The sequence below is a fragment of the Typopeltis vanoorti genome, chromosome 13, assembly GCF_054136105.1.
Source record: "Typopeltis vanoorti isolate ZY-2024b chromosome 13, IOZ_Tvanoo_1.0, whole genome shotgun sequence".
Lineage (NCBI taxonomy): Eukaryota > Metazoa > Arthropoda > Arachnida > Uropygi > Thelyphonidae > Typopeltis > Typopeltis vanoorti.
Window position 1 is genome coordinate 103647004 of NC_143561.1, and position 20941 is coordinate 103667944.

Genomic DNA, 20941 nt, shown 5'->3' on the forward strand with positions numbered 1-20941 from the left:
TTTTGCTATGTCATTAATCCTTTCTGAAAAATTACAATTTTTGGCAATTTCCTTTTCAATGCTTAATATAGCAAGTGCATTTAAGCGTTCTTTGCACATACTTGACTGAAGATAATTCTTTATCAATTTTCATTTGCTAAAAGAACGCTCTGCACTTGCTATAGTAACTGGTAACATAAAGAAAATTTTCAATACAGTTAGCACATTTGGAAATAATTCATTATAATTATTATTTAATATATATTGCAATATGTCTTGCACATTATTTACATTTTTTTGGTCCAAGATCAATTCTCATAAATCAATTTCCTGGATTAAGTCTTCATTTACATCTTTACTATAATATTTTACAAAATTCCTTGAGCAGTTTTCTAGTTCATTTTTTTCTAATGTTTTTATATCAGTGATTAATTTAAAATAAGAAATAACATTGGGTATATTTTTAAATCTCTCATCTATTTGTACAATAACAGTATCAATCACAACGTTGAAAAAGTGACATCTAAATTCCTCTACCGGGTTTAGTAAGCTTTCATCTTCTGCTAGTTCGGAAAATAATCTTTTTATTTTACAATATATACTACTGGAAGCAGCATCAGAAATTATCAAATTAAAAGAATATGATAAGAAGGTACATAAATTGCATGAGGGTTTAAACTAATTATTCTAGATTGTACGCCTTTATATGTTCCCTTCATATTGCTACCGTTATTGTCTGCTTGCCCTCTACAATTCATAATATCTAAATCAAGCTCACCTATTCTTTTTAAAAGTGAATTTGCTAGTCCTTCACTAGTCACATCAGTTATTGATGTTGAAAGATGTTGAAAGTTTACTTTTCACTTGGTTAGAGTATAATAAATTTAGTTTAATCCTTTATCCAAGTGTGAGCAAACAAAGTTTGCTCCTGAAAGTATCTTCAGGACTGGGGTAAGGTGGTACAACACCAGGACAACTCGTTGCAAAGGTGGAGCAAGCTACCAACACTCCTGTCTCAGTATCGTCTATAATGCAAAACACATCTCCTTGCGGATATGTCTAATGTTATGCATTAAGGAAAGGGCCACTACCCAGACTAGTTTCGACCTTTATTGAGATCTCTTCAGTGGGAGCCAGGCCCAAACTGAGATACCAGGCAGAAGCATTCGTAGGTCATCCCCATCTATAGGAGTTGCCAAATGGTGTGCCACCCTTTTTTAATAAATTACTCTGGATTTAGAGAAAGATGTTGAAAGTTTATTTTTCACTTGGTTAGAGTATAAGTTTTGAGATGTGTTTTGCATTATAGGCGATACTGAGACTGTTAGTAGCTTGCTCCACCTTTGCAACGAGTTTCCCTGATGTTGTACCACCTTACCCCAGTCCTGAAGATACTTTCAGGCGCAAACTTTGTTTGCTCACACTTGGATAAAGGATTAAACTAAATTTATTATACTCTAACCTGAAAACCTCTAAAGTGAAAAATAAACTTTCAACATCTTTCTCTAAATCCAGAGTAATTTATTAAAAAAGGGTGGCACACCATTTGGCAACTCCTATAGGTGGAGATGACCTGCGAATGCTGCCTGGTATCTCAGCTTGGGCTTGGCTCCCACTGAAGAGACCTCAATAAAGGTCGAAACTAGTCTGGGTAGTGGCCCTTCCCTTAATGCATAACATTAGACATATCCGCAAGGAGATGTGTTTTGCATTATAGGCGATACTGAGACAGGAGTGTTGGTAGCTTGCTCCACCTTTGCAACGAGTTGCGCTGGTGTTGTACCACCTTACCCCAGTCCTGAAGATACTTTCAGGTGCTAACTTTGTTTGCTCACACTTGGATAAAGGATTAAACTAAATTTATTATATTCACATCAGTTACTTCAATAAATCCTATAAAGGACTCATTTATAATTAATTTTTTTCTACAAAATTTACATATCTAATAATTATTGTAGTTTGTTCCTTGTGAGAAATATCAGGAGTACAATCCATTTGGATACTGTAATATGGCTGCTTTTATATCATCTTTAATTTTATTAAGGACTTCATTACCTAATGCAGCAATAATTTCCTCTTGAAATCTATGCGCCAAATGATGCACAATTCTTTTTTTCATATTTTTAATTCTGTTTACAGGATCCATTAGCACAGGATCATATTTATTTAATAATTCTATTAAACTTAAAAAATTTCCATTATTCAGCGTTCCTATTGTTTCATGGGATCCTCGAAATGACAGATTATTACTTGCTAAAAATGGAATTACATCTACAATTCTTTGGAATAGTAATTTTCAATGTTCCGCTTCTTTATTTATATTAATTTGATTTGTTCTGTCAACAGTCGAACATAAATTAAGCCTTTTTAATAATTCTTGCCAAACAATAAAAGAATTAAAGTGACCAACAGAAAGCTCATGATCTCGAATTACAGATGACAGTTTTCTCCATTTATTAAAACCATATATAAATCGTGTTGATTGATCTTTTCCTCTTCTTTTGGAAAATAATACACAAAAGCAAAATACTAAGTCTTGAGCTTTTGAGTAAACTAACCAGCTGCGAAGCTGAGTTTCACCATTTGGCATTTTTTTTAAATAGTACGATGTAGAAAATGATCTGCCTTCAGCACTCTTAACGAATGCGTCTTGATGATGATGTTTAGGTCCGGTTTTAAAACAAAATAATCTAAATTTATCAGTTATAATATTTGTCCACAAACCTGGATCATTTATATTCACTTGATCACCATCGTTATTATTGTTTTCATCGTTATTTGCTGTATCCAAAACGTTTGTATAATCAGATGCATCTTTTTCGACGAATCCCACAGGTTCTACATTTCCGTTGAAAAGTTGTGTAGCTTGTTTGGAGTTTACTTCTTTAGTTGAAGTTTGAATCTCAACTGCTGAAGTCATAGCAATTTCGTTGTCAGATTTATTTTGTAGCCACGAAAACAAATCTACTTGTGACTTTTTGAGATTTTGCTTTTCTTCTTTTTTCTTTTCTGCTGATTTCCTTTTTTGACACCCAGAGGGATACTTTCTTGGCATGGACATTATGGGTTAGGCTTTGCCTGTCGAATAAGTAAATAATATTAATATTTTTATCCCATGAATTAACAAAAATTAAATATGTACATACTTTTTACAATATTACAAAATTTTAGAAACACTCAAGGAATGTGTTTATTTTTTTCGTTTGTTTACTTCAGTACATCAGTTTCACCCTTATCTATCACTATTAACTGAGTTGAAATTAACGTAGTTGAGATCTCATCACGTGCAGACAACACTTCATAATCTTGAATATTGATAATACATTTCACATAGCTTTAAAAATAACTTACCATATTTACTGGAATATAACTGGTCCTTGCATATAACTCTAGACTAACCATATATAATAAATATTTTTTCAATATTTATTATATTCTTTATTATTATATTATTATATTTCGATAACGACCAAATGATATAAATGTGTGACAGATTAGAAAAAAAAACTAATGATGAATCAGCCATTTTAGGGTAAAAACGAAATCATGTTTGTTAATTTTTATACACTGCATAAATGCATCAAAAGGGTTAAGCAAAAAACCCTAATATAATAGAGAAACACAGAGATATTATTATTACCAGGGGCCCTAAAATCCTGTCGATGAAATCCTATCAGTTATAAGCAAAATTAGAAGGGAATAAAATAAAATAAAAAATACGTTTCCACAAATGTGTGACTGTGTCCACTCGATCGTGGGTCCTGGGTGCATTGCACCCACTGCACCCCCGAGATGGCTGGCCCTGATCGTTATCTCAGGAGTGGTTGCAAAAGTAGTGGAAAAGCTGGTCAAAAAAAAAAAAAAAGAATTCAGGAATCGGTGGATAAGGATATGATACTCTATAAGGGATACATTGGCTTTATGAAGGGTTGGTCATGCCTTAGTAATTTACTAATTTTTATAATAGAGTGACAGCTGAGTTGGATAAAGAGAATGGCTACATTTTGATTCTGCTGGATTTTACAAAGCATTTGACAGAATGTCACATGGAACTCTGTTACGCAAATTAGAACAAATGGGGATGAATATGACATTGATTATATGGATATGAGGGTGACTGATGGACCAAAAAGTTGTATATGGAGTAGCAGAATCCAGAAGAAGGCAGGTGACTAGTGCTGTGCTGTAAGGTTCTATGTTAGAGCCATTATTGTTTGATTCATACATAAATGACATAGGACATAATTTGAAGGGAAATATTCAGTTGTTTGCTGATGATTCAGAATTGGATAGAGTAATAGTTAATCAAGGCAGTGTGAGAGCTTGCAGGATGATTTAAATAAGCTGTTGGTATGGTCAAAAGATAATGGGTGTCTGTTTATTGTGGAAGAATGTAAAGTTATGCATTTTAAGATAAGGAGAATTTAAGCTGTGTACCACGATAAAACTGTGCTCAAGGAAGTAGATGAAGCCAGGGATTTCGGTGTGGTAGTAGATTGAGAGTTGAAGTTTTAAGGTCATATTGAAGAACACACTAATGGGTAAAGACAAGGAAGTTGTTATTCCTCTTTATAAGGCCTTGATACATCTCAGATTTGGATCACTGTGCTCAAGTCTGGTCACATGGGTTTCTTGGGAATGAGGAAGTGGTAGAGAGGATCCAGAGGCAAGTGACACAAGGTGGTGAGTGGTCTCTGAATTGCTCTCAGAGAGGATAGATTAAGGATTTGTGGGTTGCAGAAGTTGGTTGACAGGCAAGAAAAGAGGGGATATGATGGAAACATATAAGTTACTTAAAGGGTTTCATAGAATCGATGCGCAGTTAGTCTAGTGGCTTTACTTAAAGGGTTTCATAGAATTGATGCGCGGTTAGTCTAGTGGCTTTACTTAAAGGGTTTCATAGAATCGATTCCCGTCCACGACATGAGGAGCTTAAGGATCTTCCTCAGCCATAGCCAAGTTAGCCGGTCTTGGGCGTGGGCAGCAGGGTTTTTTCCGCCAGTTTATCTGGGGTTTTTCATCCCGCAAGCAGGCAAACCGACCCCGTGAACACACAGGTTACAGTCATAAATACTTACGGCAAGGAAGGCAACGGGGAACCACCTTGCTCATAATCATCTCTCCCTAGAATGGTAGCATTTAGCTACCCTCCCCCGGCCGTATGGCAGATGGGAACCAGAAGACCAGAATTGATGCAGAGAAAGTGTTTCAGCACTTGACTACTGAGAGTGTAAGAGGCCATCCCTGAAAGTTGAGTAAAAGTGTAAGTTATGGGGATGGGGGGGGGGAGACTAGATTTTTAGTAAGTGGAGTGGGGAATGAATGGAATGAGTTGCAGAAACAGGTTGTGGGTGTTTGTCTGTTAACTGGTTTAAGGAGCAGTATGATAAATACTGCTCCTTAATATTGATCCCAGACATGCGATGTCCAGAAACCTATAAGCAAGTCCTGTGCATGTGGGGTTCAGATAAGCATTTGAGATAGAAGTTTATTATTATTTATTTTATTTTTTTTGAAAAGTTGCATGTTATAGTTGTTTTGGGAATACTTCATGAGGAATGCTGTTTCAGATGACAGAGGTGGATGGAATATAAGAGGAAGAGGAGAAGTAGATTTGGTGTGTTTGTAGTTGCATAGTACAGGGATGCTTGGCAAGTGTTGCTCTTGTATTAACATGTGCAACAAAAAAGTAGAGTAATGATGGTTGCTAATCATTGGAACAGTGACCATGGATGTACCTGTAGAATAGACACTGTCCTGAAACACACAATGTCTGTCAGATAGAGGTTGAAGAGAATCTGTAAGAGAGCGATCATATATGAGCTTAATTGCTCAACTCTGGACAATGTCTGGGATGATTTAAAGGGAAGTTTTAAGTGCATCAACCTAAACATGTGAGCAGTAACAGTATGGATAGTTTGGGTCTCCTATAATGAGTCTTCGGACTCCATGGAGGTGCCCATACAATAATGATAATAATACTTTTCATACTTTTGAAAGCCACTTGACCAATTCTGTGTACAGTAGTCCACGTGTAGCCAGATCAAAACCTTATTCAATGGAACCATAACATCCTTACTTCTAGATATCAGCATTGTTTTCTATCCTTGCTATAAATCTGGTGTGCTGTCCTCACAATTTTAGGGGTTCCCGAAATTTTCAGTCCTCGTCACCAACACTTGCAAATCCCTCAACTTCTCTCTTCTAAGATATCCCTGCCAGCTGTATGATATGCATTTCATCTCTGTTTCTACATTTTAAAACCTTATACACTTAACTATCAACCTTCCTCACCTATTCATTCATCCAGTGCATTCAAGTCCTTTGGAAAAACTACAATATCTGCTCTATATCTCAACTTTGTATCAGCTGGGAACAACTGCATATCACCATTCAATCCTCTCCTTATAACGGCTGTTACATTAACATGCAACAGCCCTAAAACAGACTTGTAAGGCATACCAAGCATGACTTTTTTCTTCTGGGATATCGCTCACCCCATACACAACTTGCTGATAGATAGCAATCTTCATCCATTGCACTAATCTGTTATCCAACACATCCAGTTTAATTACCAACTTCTCATATGGAAATTTATCAAAAGGCATTTGCAAAAATCTGTTCAGAATTGTGTGCGTTACAAGTTTTGTATTTTACTTACTGGAGATGTCTCTGTGACTGAGGTAAAATATTGCAAGAATTAAATAGTGGTTTTTATTCTTTCCCAATGCCGTTTTACTTCATTAAGCTTCCAACACAAACTTTTTGCAAAAGTTTGTGTTGGAAGCTTAATAACAAGATACTAATCTTTACAGGTACCTGTGGCATAGTATATTTAATAATAAAACACGTAAAGACCACAGTAATAACTTTTAATTAATAAAGGTACAAATATTTCATACTTAAATTAACAGCACATCTTCGGTGTCATACAAACAGTTAAATAAATGGAATACAAAGTAAAGAACAGTCAGTGGATCACCAATTAATATTGCTGCCACATGCTAGGAGATAAATTACTAAATATTAATAAATAATCCTTTAAAGGCACTTTGTACTGGTACTTTATCTACAAGTGTCTATCGAAAATCTACATTTACTGGCAGATACATTCATCAAAAGTCTGCTCATCACACATCTCAAAAAGTTGGCATTATCAAATCCTTAATTAACAGAGCGCATAAAGTGTGCTCCTCTTCAGTAATCTTACAACAAGAACTTTCCATTATAAAAAAGCTAATAGAATCAAATGGTTACAATCGCAATCAAATCCAGCAGATAATTGAGTCCTATGATCTAATACCTCAGGTTTCTTCAAGACCGCAGAGTTCCAATTTCTTACATACCAGGAATCTCAGAACTGATAGGCAGAATTTTGAAGAAGTATCATCTGATTCCCACGTATATTCCTATCAACAAAATTTCTTATTTATTGCCATCTACAAAAGATAAACTGTCACCTCTATCTTTGGCGGGTGTTTACCAAATACCATGTGAATGCAATGTATCTTATTTTGGACAAACAGGCTGTTCTGTGGAAAAAAGAATTAAGGAACATCAATATTAATTTTTGTTTAATTATTGAATACATGAAACCTCATAAGTCTGGTCTAGCACAACACAGCCTTGACACTACTCATAATATCCAGTGGTATAAAGCTTTCCCCCCGAATGAAATATCTTTAGGAATGCAGGTTCAAATATGAACGCCTTTTTAAAGAAAGTTGTGAAGCTATTTTACATTGGCTGAATCTAAATCGAAATGACTGTCTCTCTCTCTCAAAAATCTGGGAGGCTTATTACAATAAGGTGACTGCTTCCTTGGACAGAGGAGAAGGATACACAGTAATATACTTGGATTTCGCAAAAGCTTTTGATAGAGCACCTCATGATAAGTTGACAGTCAAACTAGAGCAGATGGGGTTGGATATTAGATTAGTGCATTGGATTGGAGACTGGCTATCTGATAGGTATCAACAAGTTGTGTATGGGGGTGCAATATCCAGGAAAAGGAAAGTCACTAGTGGAGTGCCTCAGGGATCTGTTTTAGGGCCATTCCTATTTAACTTGTATATTAATGATATTGGTGAAGATTTGGATGGAGATATTCAGTTGTTTGCAGATGATGCAAAGTTGGGACAAACCATAAAGAGTAGTGAAGATGTTGTGGCCTTGCAAGAAGACTTGAATAAATTGAGTGATTGGGCAAGCAAATGGGGATGTGAGTTCAATGTTGCAAAATGTAAGGTTTTAAAATTTAGAAAACAAAGATGGGATGCAGAATTTATGCTTGGTGAGAATATATTGTTGGAAGTAGAGGAAATAAGAGATCTGGGGGTGATAGTGGATAAGGATCTAAAATTTAGGGGACACATCGCCAAAATTGTGAAGACAACACAAAGACTTCTGGGAATGATGCGGAGGACACTGATGTGTAGAAGTAGGGAGATTCTTGTTCCATTGTATAAGGCTTTGATTAGGCCACACATGGACTATTGTGCCCAGATTTGGTCACCTGGTTTTCAGAAGGATGAAGAGATGTTGGAAAGGGTCCAAAGGCGACTGACTAAGGTAGTTTCTGACCTGGAATGTCGAGTATGAGGAAAGATTGAAAAGATGTAATTTGCAGAGTCTAGTGGAGAGAAGGAAGAGGGGAGATATGATAGAGACCTACAAGTTGGTAAGGGGTTGTTATAGGATCAATGGTGGAGAAGTTCTACAGAGAATAGTGGGAGATCAGGGGAGAACCAGAGGTCATCCCTGGAAACTGTATAAAGAGGGTGTGAGTAGGGGAGTGAGAGGCAGGTTTTTTTCGTGCAGAGTTGCGAGTGATTGGAATGCCTTGCCTGAGAGTGTGGTGTCTGCAAGGAGTTTGAATGTGTTTAAGATGCGGTATGATGAGATATGTGTGAGATAAAAGGACCTCCTAGATGAGTCTTTGACTCCATGAGGTCTTGTTTAATAATAATAATAATAATAATAATTAAAGGATTATTTATTAATATTTAGTAATTAATCTCCTAGCATGCAGCAACACTGCTAATTGGTGATCCACCGACTGTTCTTTACTTTGTATTCCATTCTTTTAACTGTTTGTATGACACTGAAGATGTGCTGTTAATTTCAATATGAAATATTTGTACCTTTATTAATTAAAAGTTATTACTGTGGTCTTTACATGTTTTATTATTAAATATTAATAACAAAAGTGACAATTGCACTGTACATGCATGTCTCTCTTGTCCATTGCAATTGTCACCTTGTTATAAGTAAGTAGATTGTTAAAACATGATCTTCCCATGTTGTCTGTCAAAGAGAATGCTGCTATTGTCAACCCAACTCTAAATCTTGGTCTTTACTAACATCTCTAACACTTATCACCTCCATTATGAAGTGGAACAATCTTGCTTTTCTTCCACTCTTCAGAACTTGTTTCAGTATAAGACTCATATTAAAATATGTCAAGGCAAATGTTAACTTCCTGACACATTCCCTCAAAACAGTGATACATCAAGTCCAACAAACTCAATGTATATAATATCAAGTTTACTCAGTTCCTCATATACCTTTTGCTTATTTGGTCTCCTCCTCCCTTTCCACTGTGCTCAATATCTGTATTATCACATTCACAAGAATGAAATATCTTTATGAAACTGCTCATTTAACATTTCGGCTATATCCTTTGTGGTGGTTATCTTTCTTCCTTTTTCACTCGCCAGTATCATCTTTCCATAGTCATTCTTTATTCTGTTGGTTATATATCAAAAGAACTCCATAGATTTTTTTTGGCCTCATTATCTAAGCACTTCTCATACTACAATTTTGCAATCATTACCAAGCAATCACTTTATTTGCCTGTTCCTGTTCCTCATGCAAGTGATTATTACCACTCATTTTATGCTGTATTTGGAAGGTATTTACATAAAAAAAAATCACAGCACCCAAACTTCCAAACAGTATGACATCCTCAAAACACTTTCTCGTTGAGTCAGGGCTATTTGTTCAAATGACACAGCCTTGAAACCGAGTTCAGGTACCTTTGCAACACCATATTAGCCAATAGATACAACTCATAAAATAGATAAAATATTGCATGCACCTCCATCCATCCTGCACCGAACACACAAGATCACAGCAAAATCATTCCCATCCCATATGTTAAAGACACATCAGAAAAAATAGCCAAGATTCTCTGTAAATGTGATATCCCATGTCACTTTCAAACTTTTCATTCAGATAGCTACCTATACATTCTCCCAAAGATCAGCTGCATCTTCTTGAACATCTTGGAGAAGTTCCTTGCACTTGCAGTTTAGCCTACTTTGGACAGGCTGGTAGATCAGTTAATATCCACCTTGAAGAACACAAATTATATCTGTAGTGAAAGATCTGTATTTGGTTTTAGCTGATTTCTTGGTTTAAAAAAAAAAAAAAAGTATTCATAGATATAAGTAGAGGTAATCTTGTATATAACGTTACTACTTGCAAACCTAATCATCATCATCATGGAAACTGCTACCAGAATCATGAATCACTTCCCCCCTCCTCTTCACAATATAACATTTAGCTCAGATAATCTCAGCAAATCTCTACACAGTCCACTTGTAAGGCTCTTGCCATATGTTGCTTTATTTCATGCTAGTTTGACCAGTGTGAAATCAGATATATCTTCTTGGACTGACATACACCTTTGGCCTCTCCTGCATCATCACGTCATATCTGTAGCCTTGTCAACTTCCAAACAAGGTTTCTTTTTTCCACTAAAGATATCACTGTACAGGTTCCAAATCTGTCCTATCTCAAAATACAGTTCTAACATATTGTATGATATAACAGAAGTTGCTCCAAAAATACTATCCAAGTGATCTGGTTAATTGGCATTCCTTCCCCCCACCCTCTTTCACAGATTTACTTCAGTCACTAGATATTCTGTTTCCAGCTTATTTTCCTCTTCTGCCATTGTATTCATGGTGCTATTCTTCTAAAACTGACTACTTTCCCTCAGGCCTGTAAACACATGAGCAACACTGCTGTCAGTGCCAATTCACTGTCCAGCTCAACATACCAAACCAACTTCTCATCCTCTTCTTTCATTTCATCTACCTCCGTTCTTTGGAACTTTATTCTGCACAGTTTCCCTTAAGGACTACATCCTCGAGTTGTTTAAAAAGCATATAAGCAGATGCCTTTATTATTCTTGACTGCTTATCTCTCTCTCACACACAGCACTGATGGGTGTGGACTAGTAGCTTTGTATGATTTGATTTGTTGATATCATCCTCTAGTGATGGGATAGTAAGACTATTCCATAAAACAGTAAAAGAAGAGTTTTTAGAAATATGGATGCTGTGAATTTGATCTGTTTTGAAATTGATATGAAATGGATATGTTTTCATTTACACAGTTTCAACAAAAAATGATTTTCCTGAATAATTATACAAGAAATTTTTAACAGAAACTGAGAAATCTTCAGAAAAACATCTGTTTAAATATTGCCTGTTTGAGTTAGTAACATATCAAAAGATATAGTTTGCACAATTCAGTGTCTATTTGAATATGTTTATATTATTTATATATCTATTTGATAGTCCCACTTTCTAATAATACAATAATTTTTTTCCTTTAGAATCCATGTAGTAGCGAAAGAAAATATCAGCTCTATGATGAAACAAGGTAAGTGCTTTTCATAACAGTGTGTAAATCATGAATTTGACTCATGTTACTAGTTAGTTTTCTGTTTACTGGTGGATATTAGTTAAATATGTACCTTAAATACAGTTAATCATGATCTGGTTGGTTTTAAGTTTGCTTATTTCGCTTTTTAGTGGAACAATCTACTCATGACTGATAAGTGAGATTTTCAATGGGCATCCATCTAAATATCTGTTGTGTTAATCACTGAGTATGTGAAAAGTGGAGGATAGCTGTTTATTTTTAGTATGTGGCCATTACATAGTAGTAAGAATTTTTGTAATGCATTTGCATGATACTCTTAGAGATGATGGGCCTTAAGTGTAATCTAAGAGTGGCTTGAAACCATGGCATTTTATTGTTGTTATTATCACACAGTTATCTCCACTGAGTCTAGTGATACATCGAGTGAGCCCCACACCAACATTATTGGCACAATGACCACCATATCTCTCCTAAAAATGTTAACTAACAAAGTATATACGTTTTAAAGAGAGATATGATTTGTTTGCTCATTTACCACTCTCCAAACACAAAAATTTGGTCTTTATTCCCCTAATTCCATTTAACACAATTTTCAGAGGTGATCACTCATTCTGTCTCATCAAGTCATGTACTGAAAAGTTTCTGTATCTCAGTAATACTTCTTGTCTATCATAGCCTCTTCTACACCTAATAGCTAAACTTTGTAACCCACAAGCCTCTGGTTCATCCTCATAAGGAGTATAAGTCACCATTTTCATCACCCTCTGAATCTTCTCCATCACTTCCACATCTCTAAGAAACCCTGGTGATTCAATCTGTGAAGAGTAGTTCAGATACTGATTGTGATTGTTTCTTAACATTCAAAAGATCCTTTGAGCTATTTTGTATATTTCTGCAATATGGTCTGTCTACCAGGAGTCTTTAAATGCCTAGCCTCATTAATTTCATTCAATTCAGTGCAGTTCCATTTAGGCTAAAGTGTTTAACTTTACACTTTGAATTGGCTGCCATTATTATTTGCCCAAACCACCAGTCTATTTAGATTCTCACTATAAACAAATAAAATACGGAATTCATTTATGTTGCAAATAAACATTTAATATAGTCCACGCGGTTAGCCTAGTGGCTTTGTGCTTCACAACCATATGCCTGGGGAAGGAGTGTCCTAGGTTCAATTCCCGTCAGAGACGTGAGGAGCTGAAGGATCTTCCTCAGCCATAGCCAAGTTAGCTGGTCTTGGGCACAGGCAGTAGGGTTTTTTCCTCCAGTTTATCTGGTGTGTTTCATCCCGCAAGCAGGCAAACCGGTCCCGTGAACACACAGGGATACAGCCAAGAATACCTTGAGGCATAGGAGTGACCATTCTATCCTCGTATTTCGGTTACGAAATCCAAGCATGCTTGGAAGGTTGTGGGCCTTAAAGGCCTGTTAAAGCCATTGGGGATGGGATGGAAACATTTAATGTGAGCACAATTTTCAATCTCCTTTCGAGAACCATTTTTTATGCACACAGTTAAAGAGCCAAATTAAAATAGAATAACAGTTGAAAATTATGACACGTTATGAAATATGTGATTATTGAATTTAAGAGGAATGTGCTCAATCTGTGACTATTAGAATTCAAGGAAAAGAGACTGAAAATAATATCCATTAATAAATTGACTACAATCAAGAGGAATAATGAGCAGGACAACTTCCCAACAATCATTGAACAAACAATGATATATATATATATATATTCCCTTAATTATTTCCTGTATCACTGATGTATAAACTAAACAAACTAAGTACTGAACTGTTGTACACCACTAACCACCCACCTGCTCTTGGATTCAGTTCCCCCCCCCCCCCATACACTACTCTTTGATATCTGTCCATCAGCTACTTTCTTATCCAAATCACAAGCTTTGTATCCATCCCCATTTACTCCAATTTACGACGCAACAGCGTTTCATGTGAAATCATATGCCTTGGCAAATTCCAGTAATATCACTGGGTAGCTACACCCTCAGTTCTCACTATTATAAAAATGATCAAATTACTAAGGTAAGATTTTATATTTTAAGGATACTTGTGACATAAAGATTGAAGAAAGATATTTAATTAGCCAAATATTTCGGTCTGAAAATTGCAGACCATCTTCAGTGGCATTACAAGAACAGTTTTAAAAAATACAAGGTGGAATACTAACAATAGATCATTTAAAAATAGAACAAGCCGCATGATGTTATATCACTGTATTAAAAGGAATATATATTTTTTATTTTTTAATGCAGAGACATGATTGAAATACAGATATTAATTAATAATACTAAATAACATAAAATTAATATGAATTAATGAGTTATCCTGATAAGACCTTCCCAGATTTTTGATACAGATATACAGTCATTCCGATTCAAGTTAGGACGATGGAGAAAGTCCTCTACGCTTTGTTTGAATAAATGTTCAAATTTATAGCGGGAACTATGTAACAGGCGAGTTTTTGACCAAAGGATGTTGTCGTGTTTCAATCCTGTGCTGAGCCAATCCAGATTTTTCAGGTTTGTTGTGATGAATGGAGAATTGATCTTGGATTCTTTTTTCAAGAGAGCGTCCAGTTTGTCCAAAATAGGAGAGATCACAGTTGCAGGGAATTTGATAAACTCCAGGAAGAGACATAGCTGAGCGTTTGTCTTTAGGAGAAGGAAAATGGGAAGATAATTTGTTAATAGGTGAATATATAGCTGTTAACTCATATTTCTTCAGAATTCTTGAGATAGGTTCTGAAATCCCAGAGATGTATGGAATTGGAACTCGACATATTGAATCTTTGTTGTTTAGTGGTGGATTATAAGAATCGAGAAGATGTTGTGTACTCTTTTCGGAAAAGCCATTGAGTTTCATGTGTTGTTGGATAGTAGAAAGTTCTTTCTGTAGAAAATTAGAAGTAGAACAATTAGTTTTGGCTCTTCTGATTAGACATTTTATGATTCCTGTTTTTTGACACAAATGATGGGCTGATTCTTTAAGAATATACTGACCTGTGAACGTTGGTTTCCCTACATCTTTACTATATGGCCTCACAACAAAGACTCCTTACCTTCTTTTTTAAACAGTATCAGTCCCTTACATCATCGTATAAAGTTTACTATGGAAATGAAAAAAACAACCAGTTATCATTTTTAGACATTCTCCTCATCCAATCACCTTCAAATACTCGTACAACTACAGTTTACAGGAAACCAACGCTCACATGATGGTATATTCTTAAAGAATCAGCCAATCATTTTTGCCAAAAAACAGGAATCATAAAATGTCTAATCAGAAGAGCGAAAACTAATTGTTCTACTTCTAATTTTCTACAGAAAGAACTTTCTACTATCCAACAACACATGAAACTCAATAGCTTTTTAGAAAAGAGTACACAACATTTCTTGGTCGAAACCCAGACTTGTTTCGACCTTTATTGAGGTCTCATCAGTGGGAGCCAGGCTAGAAATACCAAGATTTTAGTAATACGGAGCTTATAAGTATTTTACCAGAACAAGTTACCATAAGGTGTTTTAACCTTATTAAATAAAAATCTCAGGAGGAGATATAAATGTAGAAAGTGGCTCCCACTGATGAGACCTCAATAAAGGTCGAAACCGGTCTGGGTAGTGGCCCTTTGCCTTTAATACAAAGCATCATGCATCTCCTCCAGCAGATGTGCTTTGCATTAAGGGTAAATATAAAGATTAGTGATCAGAGCTTATTCTATTAATCTTTATATTTACCCTTAATGCAAAGCACAAGTCTAACTGACCCTGCACCTAGTGCAAGACCATGAGTTGCCTTGGTCTTGCACTACGTGCAGGGTCAGTTAGACTTGCAGGTGCAAACTTGACTTGTTTGTTTGCTTACTTGGGAAATGGAGTAAAACCAGGTTTAAAATAGCTTGGTATCTTTAACATTTATTATACCCAAGGTAAAATACTTTCTACACTCATAAAAATAGTAATCCACAACAAAATGAATCAAATATTACTAGTTACTTTCAAAAACAACATATCAATTTCCCCTCTCTTTTTGCAGATCTTTCACCTAACAAAGGGAATACACTTTGTACATGCTGTAATGAGCAAAATCTTGCATAATATAATTGTTCTAATTTAACAAAGAATAAAGAATAAAAAATATTTATTTTCAATCCATTTATGTCATTTAAGTTGCACTCATAAAATAGTAATAGCTGCCTAAGGATTGTAACAGAATTTATATTTCAAATATTACAGCGCATACAGTCATTGTGTAGAAGAATGTCCATCAGGTCTGTATGCAGATAGAAAAAGATTTACTTGTGAACAGTGTTCCGAAAGATGTGCTGAATGTTACAGCTATTCAAATTGCTTGGCTTGCTCAGATTCACTATTCCTTATGGAAAATCAGTGTGTAGACAGGTGTCAGGATGGCTATTATGGAGGTATTATATAAGTGAAAATTTGCATCTTTTTAATATTTTAGACATAGCTTCCTGTTTTCATATAATTGATAATTAATTTTTAGATGAAACTAGTAAAATCCTTAATGAAAAATTGAAAATATACAGTGAAAAAAATACCATTAGAATGTCAAAATGGATTTAGAAAAGGACATTCTACAATGGATGCAGCTTTTTGTTTAAAACTACTTATAGAAAAAAAGAAGAGAAATTAATTTAGAAACTCATCTTTTGTTTATAGATTATGAAAAAGCATTTGACAAAGTAAAAAAAAAAATATATATATATATATATATATATATATATATACCTTTTTGATATATTATAAAGAATAAATATATCTAATATTTTACTACATGCAATATTGAATATATACAAAGATAATAAAAATAAATAAAAATAAAAAAATGTCTGAAAAACAAGCTATAAACCAAGGAATAAGACAGGGATGCCCTCTGTCTCCAACACTTTTCCATATTTATATTAATGAAATATTAATACAGTAAAACACCTTAAACAATTCAGGTATAGAAATTTCCCAGAATAACAAAATAAATCCTCTATTATTTGCAGATGATCAGGTAATAATATGAGATAAGGAAGACAATTTACAAAGAGCAATATATAATTTAAACATTATAGTAAACATACATTATATTGAACAGTTTGGAATTAACCATAGATAAAACTAAAACAATGGCATTTTGTGGACAAACTCCAGTTAGAAATAAAATAGTTATTAATAATAAAATAATAGAACAGATAAATACTTTGTTATCTTGGATGTGAAATATCATATGAAGGAGAAAAAGACAAAATTAAAAACTTGAAATTTTTTACAGATTATAGGCCTCATAAATAGAACACTCAATCCAAAATATTGTACAAAATATAGCAGTGCCCACATACGACAGCAAAATTTGGGCAATAAACAAAGAATAAAAACAAGTGAAATGAGATTCATAGGAAGAGCTGCAAAATACACATTATTAGACCAAAAAAAATGAAGATATTTTAAAAGAACTAAAAATAAAATCAATAGAAGAAAAACTAAACAATTACAAACAAAATTGGATAAAACATGTAAACCGAATAGCCAATACCTGATATCCTAAACAGATAATAAAATATAGACCAACTGAAAAGAGAGGTCCAGGTAGACCTCAAAAGCGTATATTAGATGGATAATGAGACCAGAACAGACCAATATGGTCTATATCCATTATTAGCATTATGATGATAATGATGACTATTTATATATTTACTACATTTGATAAAAACTATATTAACCTCCCTCCTCATATTTCTTAAATATGTTATATCAGTGACAAACTAAGTGACACATAAACTGACCAGATGGGATTAGAAGAGTGCCTAAAAGAGTTGTGTATTTCTCCTTCCATGCATCAGAAATTCTGATAACCAGAAGTTCAGCAAGTCCACCGTAAATTTTATGTTTGTCTGAATGTTGAAATCCAGTACTTTGGCTGCTAGGAAAAGACTGTTACATATACAAGCTGAATAACCCTAAAAATGCTCAGGTTTAATTTGGGTTATTGGAATGCTATTATATGGAGTGGCATATCACAGTATACACTCTTCGTATTAGTGGTGTCTAGGCAAATAAGGGCTTTTCAGCTGAAGGTAAGTTAGTTGAGGGGAAAGGCCCCCCCCCCAGCAAACTTGGGTTTTTCATTCCCCAAACAAGCTGAAAGAATGCACACAGTTAACAGACATAATATGCTGGCCTCATAGCCTTAGTTGTTACAGCTGTAAACTAGCGCCCAATTAGCCGCTATACTTAGTTAATGAGAAGATGGCATCTAGTCAACAGAAGGAGTTTTGTGTTCTCGAATTTAGCAAGACCGAGTCCGTGATTACTGTGCAGCGTGTGTTTAGATGACATTACGGAATTGATCATTTCACCAGAATTCATCATTTCATCTACTTAGCATGTTGACAGTATTATGATGATGAGATAATTTTCCTGGTTTTGACTAGAATCTGTTGTCATAGTGCCTTCAAGAATCAACCTTGAATGTATTAATATTCAGGATGGTTTTCTTTCTTATCTGCATTGTAACAGTTTGAAAATGATCTAGTTTAAGTATTAACATAATAAGGCACCAAGTTGTTAGCTTGCTAGACTGATTGGCTTAGTGGTTATGCTATGGTGTCCAACCCTGACAAGCATCTCTCTCTCTCTCTCGGATCTCCTCATGTGTGAGGACCCATGACCTTCCTGATGATGTCTCGCCATTTCTTTCTCTCCTGTGCTTCTCTTATTGCTTGTTCTAGTTTAAATCCAGTGATTCTTGATATTTGGTCATTCCACCTGTAGGGTAGTTTTCCTCTTTTTCTTTTCCCGCATGGTTTACCCTGGATGATTATTTTTTTCAGGCAGTTGCCTTCCCTTCTACATATGTGTCAAAAAAAAAAAAAAAAAAAAAAAAAAAAAAAAATATATATATATATATATATATATATATATATATATATATATACAGGGTGTTTCAAAAAGAATGTCCCGATTTGAAAATTGTATATCTCTGCAACCACGAACCACAAATGAATGTGACTTGTACCATGTGAACGGCCTTGGCCCAGAGTTTGATATGACGACTCTAGATGCCACTATTAGCACCCAAATAGCCGCTATGCTTAGTTAATGAGAAGATGGCGTCTAGTCAACAGAAGGAGTTTTGTGTTCTCGAATTTAGCAAGACTGAGTCCATGATTACGGTGCAGTGTGTGTTTAGATGACGTTATGGAATTGATCCACCACTGGACAAAAACATTCGTCTTTGATATCAACAATTTCAAAAAACAGGGTGTTTATGTAAGGGAAAGAGTCCTGGTCAACCACACACCTCACAGGGAATGTGCAAAGGGGAATGTTCTGTTAGAAAGGTTTATGGTCCTATCTTTTTTGAGGAAAACACTGTTATGGGAAACTTCTATCTTGAAATGCTGCAGGACTGGCTTCCACAGCTGAATGAAGAATCTGAAGATTACATTTTTCAGCAAGATGGAGCACCGCCACATTGGAACCTCCAAGTTCATCGGTTTCTAAATAAAACATTGCCTCAGCGTTGGATTGGACGCACGGGACCCCACGACTTGCCACTACACTCTTGGCCTCCAAGATCTCCAGACATCACACCTTGTGACTTCTTTTTATGGGGAAAAGACTGTAAAAGATATGTAAAAGACTGTATTTATGTTCCTCCATTACCCTCTGACTTGGATGAGCTCAGAACCAGAATCATGACTGCAGTAAATTCTGTGACAGAAGACACTCTCAGACGTGTTTGGGATGAATTCATCTATCGGCTTGATGTTGTCCGTGCAGCAGGTGGAGGGCATTGAGCATTTGTAATGTGGTGAGTGAAACTTTAGGCCATACTTCATACTTGATAATTTATTTTGTAATTGTACCACTTCATTATTAAATATAATTATTTGAAATCGGGTCATTCTTTTTGAAACACCCTGTATATATATATATTACATTGATAAAAATAGAAAAAAAAAAAAAACATAAAAAAAATGCTGTGTGATATTGCAAGGGGAGATGCAATATCACACAGCTTGAGGATATGTGGTTTCAATGCTGTTTCTGTGGTCTAGCAGTTCTGTAGATAGCTTCCTGTATTTAGACCACATGTTTTAAGATAAATAAATATAACCTTACAAGTTTCATAAATTGTCAGACTTATATCATCAGGGGTATTAGCAAATATTGTGCAGAAAAGAGACTAAAAACGATTAATTATACGTATTAGATGGTATCAGAACTTCACTATTCATATATATAAATAATTTTATTCTGATTCAGCATTCTTGCATATTCATAAAAATGTGCAAGAAGGCACTCGTGTTTGTTGATAATGCATCAGCTCATAGCTGAGCTGATGGATAATTGACAACTTAAGAAAGCTTAGTTCTTAAGCATGCCTCTTATAATGTGATAAAAGTGAAAGTTTGGATTTCCTGATATTAAGCTTTTCTGAAATTAAGAAGCTTTTTGCTCTGTTTACTATGTCAGTATCCATGTAGGAACCAAGGTATTGAAAATCTTTTCTCTTTGAGGAGTTTATCATTTGACTTAATGGTCTCTTGTATTTTATTTTTTAAGACTTTGGTTTTGTTGCTGTTGACCATTAGCCAATTAATGCTGCATTTTTAAAAAGATTCTTATGGTTTTTGACAGTTCTAATAGTAAAGTTAATTAACACAATCTCATCAAAATAGAGACTGCTTTCATGAGTTTATTGAGTGAGTATATTGAATCTTCAAGAGTTATTCTATACAAATTCCTTGTATGAAGAGGTAGGATTGCAGAGAGTCTTTCTTCATTTTGGTGACAATAAGAGAGCTCTAAGACATCTGTCCATTAAGCATTACTCTTGAATAGTATTTCTGGTATGGTGTGCTATTGCTTCAATTATTTGCAAGAGTATGCTATAATAACTTAGACTTTTGAACATTATTTGTTTGAATCAAAGGCCATGGAGTAATCTATGAACTTTAAAGTCAGTGTTTGCTCCACTTAGAAGCCTTCTAAGACAGTAGATATGTTCAATATCACTTCTGTTTTTCAGGAATTCTGCTTGAGCTTTGAGCAGAGTGTGTGTTATATATGATTCAGTTTAAAAACATAAATTTTTATGTTGGTAGGAAGTAGCATGATTCTTTAATTTTTCTTGGGTGTTTAGATTTTTTGTACTGATATTATTAAACCTATCCTCCATTGGGATACAGAATTGGATGTACTTAAAGATGTGCAGGTATTTAGTAATTGTTACCAAAGATCCTTACCTC

At 34.9% G+C, this 20941-nt stretch overlaps 1 protein-coding gene across 2 annotated transcripts in view; it reads left to right on the forward strand.

Moving 5' to 3' along the window:
• Positions 1–20941, forward strand: part of Fur2 (furin-like protease 2) — a 471861-nt gene that overhangs the window by 338780 nt on the left and 112140 nt on the right. For both annotated transcript variants that reach the window (XM_090402961.1, XM_090402962.1), the window contains 2 exons: positions 11606–11652; positions 15912–16099. In XM_090402961.1, the coding sequence (XP_090259087.1) occupies positions 11606–11652; positions 15912–16099 (235 nt within the window). The remainder of the gene's footprint in view (positions 1–11605; positions 11653–15911; positions 16100–20941) is intronic.